The sequence below is a fragment of the Atheta coriaria genome, unplaced genomic scaffold (genome assembly GCF_025399875.1).
Source record: "Atheta coriaria isolate IRGN ID8LTWV9N9 unplaced genomic scaffold, Caltech_Dcor_3.1 hic_scaffold_9_pilon, whole genome shotgun sequence".
In the NCBI taxonomy this organism is placed as follows: domain Eukaryota; kingdom Metazoa; phylum Arthropoda; class Insecta; order Coleoptera; family Staphylinidae; genus Dalotia; species Dalotia coriaria.
The window spans coordinates 3,314,471-3,316,973 of record NW_027045451.1 but is presented as its reverse complement, the minus strand read 5'-3'; the positions used below and the strand labels follow the sequence as shown (position 1 = coordinate 3,316,973).

The following is a 2,503-nucleotide window of genomic DNA, read 5'->3' as shown; positions in this document are numbered from 1 at the left end:
TGCAATGCAGCGTTCTGTCCATCGGGAGATTATCCTCGAATGCACGCCACGTACTTCATTTTACGTCTGGGCAATAAAAGTTTAAAATTAAGGAGGAGAACAATTACAACTATATAAAACTTTTCAAGGTTTCAAGGACTTTATTTTGTCGAGGACGTAGCAATTTCCTAATATTATTGTTGAGGTTTAAGTTTAAAGTTATATAAAGTAGGATACTTTAGATAAAATTTTTTGGATGGTATAGTCGCTTGAAATGCGCTTGAAAAGTATTTTTTTCCTTGGAGGATAAGAAAACAAAAGCGCAATTCACATACACAGGAAAAAAATAAAAAATAAGAAGTTGTTCTGTGTTTGCTAGAAAGTTTGCGGCGCTCGGTGCGCGTTTATTGCGGACGGAATATCAAACAGGACGATATGTTATACGTCCTATCTTGGGGAGCAGCTTTCGATGCAGCTTAAACACACAAATATACTGCATAGTGGGTTTGTGCATTCGACACATTTTGACCGCTTGAAAAGCAGTTTTTTCACTAAAATAAACCAATATATATGTAAATAAAATTGGTTTTAAAAAAAAGTATAATATGCAAATAATAAAGCTTTTATTTGCAAGATTTAACATGCTTGATACTTGTTGCAAGCTCGTTATACCTAAAGTTCAATGCAAAGATTTTTTTTCATTCATTAACGACAATTACGCTTCGCCCGGCGAGAAAAAGTTCCTCCCATCGGTCGGTGTAAAGTTGAACGGAATGATTCAATCACGCTCCTTCAGGATGATAATTGACGAGGGCAAATTCTATTAAACACAATGACGTTTCGGTGGAAAATTAAATTTTAATGAGATTTTTCGCACGCGGCGGTCGTACCTTGTGGATTTTTGCGCGATGTCAACGGAATTGCGCACGTATTTGTGCACTGAAAGCCGCGCGCGCTGTTGCAATCACACGACGATTTCAGACGAGCGCGTAAATAGGCGAAACCGTAACGCATAATGAAAACTCCGAACTGATGCATGACAAGGTATGTGCGGCGAAACAAAAATTGCACGCGGCCGAAGCTAATGGGTTTAATTTTTCGTATTTTTGAAATTTTACCAACGAAAAACGCTGACGTACGACATAATTGCATTATTCCACGTATTTCCATTTAAGCAGGTCACATTTCATTCGCATTCTGCAAATAAATTTAACTTATAAAGTTATTTAATTATAAAAAAAACATAAAATTTTATATTTTTGGTATAATATGGTTTTAAATTTAATATATCTATTAGTTGCTGCTGCCTTTGTGGTTAATTTGCAAAATAGACTTACAACGCACGAGATAATAATCGTAATCATGTATGCATTGAGAAATCCACGCTCAAAGGCTTTCGTCATCCATCATCCATCGGCGTGTAGTTTGATGTGTACTCGAATTCTACAGTCTGACGGTTAATCTCATTTGCTATGCATTAAGGCCGCCGCGCGTCTCAGCTACTACACTGGGCTAACAGACGTGACTTGTTGCTACGAGACTAGTTTAAATAAAATCAAGCTCTGCCAAAAGGACTAACCAAGTTGGTCCTGAAATTATAATCGCCAGCCGGCGTGCGATCATTCAAACCGCGACCAAAGACCGCGTGCGTCTTGAATTGCGAATTTGTGCCCACAAACGCGAAAGATGTCAGCGAATCTATAAAGTATTCAACTGCTTTGCGATGACTACAAATGCCTACGAATATAAAATCAACATTAACCTCATATCCGGTTTGATAGATTAAATATATATTACTTACAGTCATGTCTTGCGCATCCGACTTGATCTCGGCCATTGTTTGCGATGAAATTGATCGTACCCAAACGCTGTGAGCTTCCCGAACATCCGGCATTGGTGACGAGCGTAATCACCACTTTTGCGTCGGTTGGTTCTAGCTTGTCGTGTTGATACGATGTAAAGAAGTCGGTGAAGCCGGGCCCGGCTGGGTCTAAAGCAATTATTTCCGACACCAAATCAGTTTGGCCCAGGTATACTGATAGTGTCCGACCCACAAGACCAGCTATATGGGCACCCAGTGAAAACCCGACCAATTCGACGCTCTGAATCAGCGCCAGGCGCTGTAATCTTCTTATAAACGAAGCCACCTCGTCAGCTACTTGTCTTACAACACTAGCCGAACTCGCATAATTTGGATTCATCGAGTCCAACCAGTTTACTCGCACTGTATTGAAACATTTATTCGGAATGTTATTATATTTTACCGCTAATTCTTCAAATATATCTTCATAAGCGTTGTTTCTCCATCCGGGAATTATAAAAACGCATAGACAGTTTTTATCGAATTGTTTTATCCAGAGAGTGTTGTTTACATCGTAGTCGGAATTTTTAATTTGTTGATTGCTTAGAATAAATTCAACCATATGAGCTGCTTGATGGTTATATTTATAATTAGTTATTTGTTTGGTAATTGTGAGTATTACGTACCAGATGCAGAGGTTAATTGTACGAATGCAATGGAAAC

General features: G+C 38.7%; 1 protein-coding gene across 1 annotated transcript; it reads right to left on the bottom strand.

The window, feature by feature from the left end:
- Positions 1 to 1,534: 1,534 nt before the first annotated feature.
- LOC135799789 (phospholipase A1-like) lies at positions 1,535 to 2,180 on the bottom strand. Its single transcript, XM_065312999.1, has 2 exons — positions 1,781 to 2,180; positions 1,535 to 1,716 (listed from the first exon to the last, which is right to left on the bottom strand). The coding sequence occupies exons 1-2, from the start codon at positions 2,178 to 2,180 to the stop codon at positions 1,535 to 1,537; spliced, it is 582 nt and encodes a 193-aa protein (XP_065169071.1).
- Positions 2,181 to 2,503: the final 323 nt, after the last annotated feature.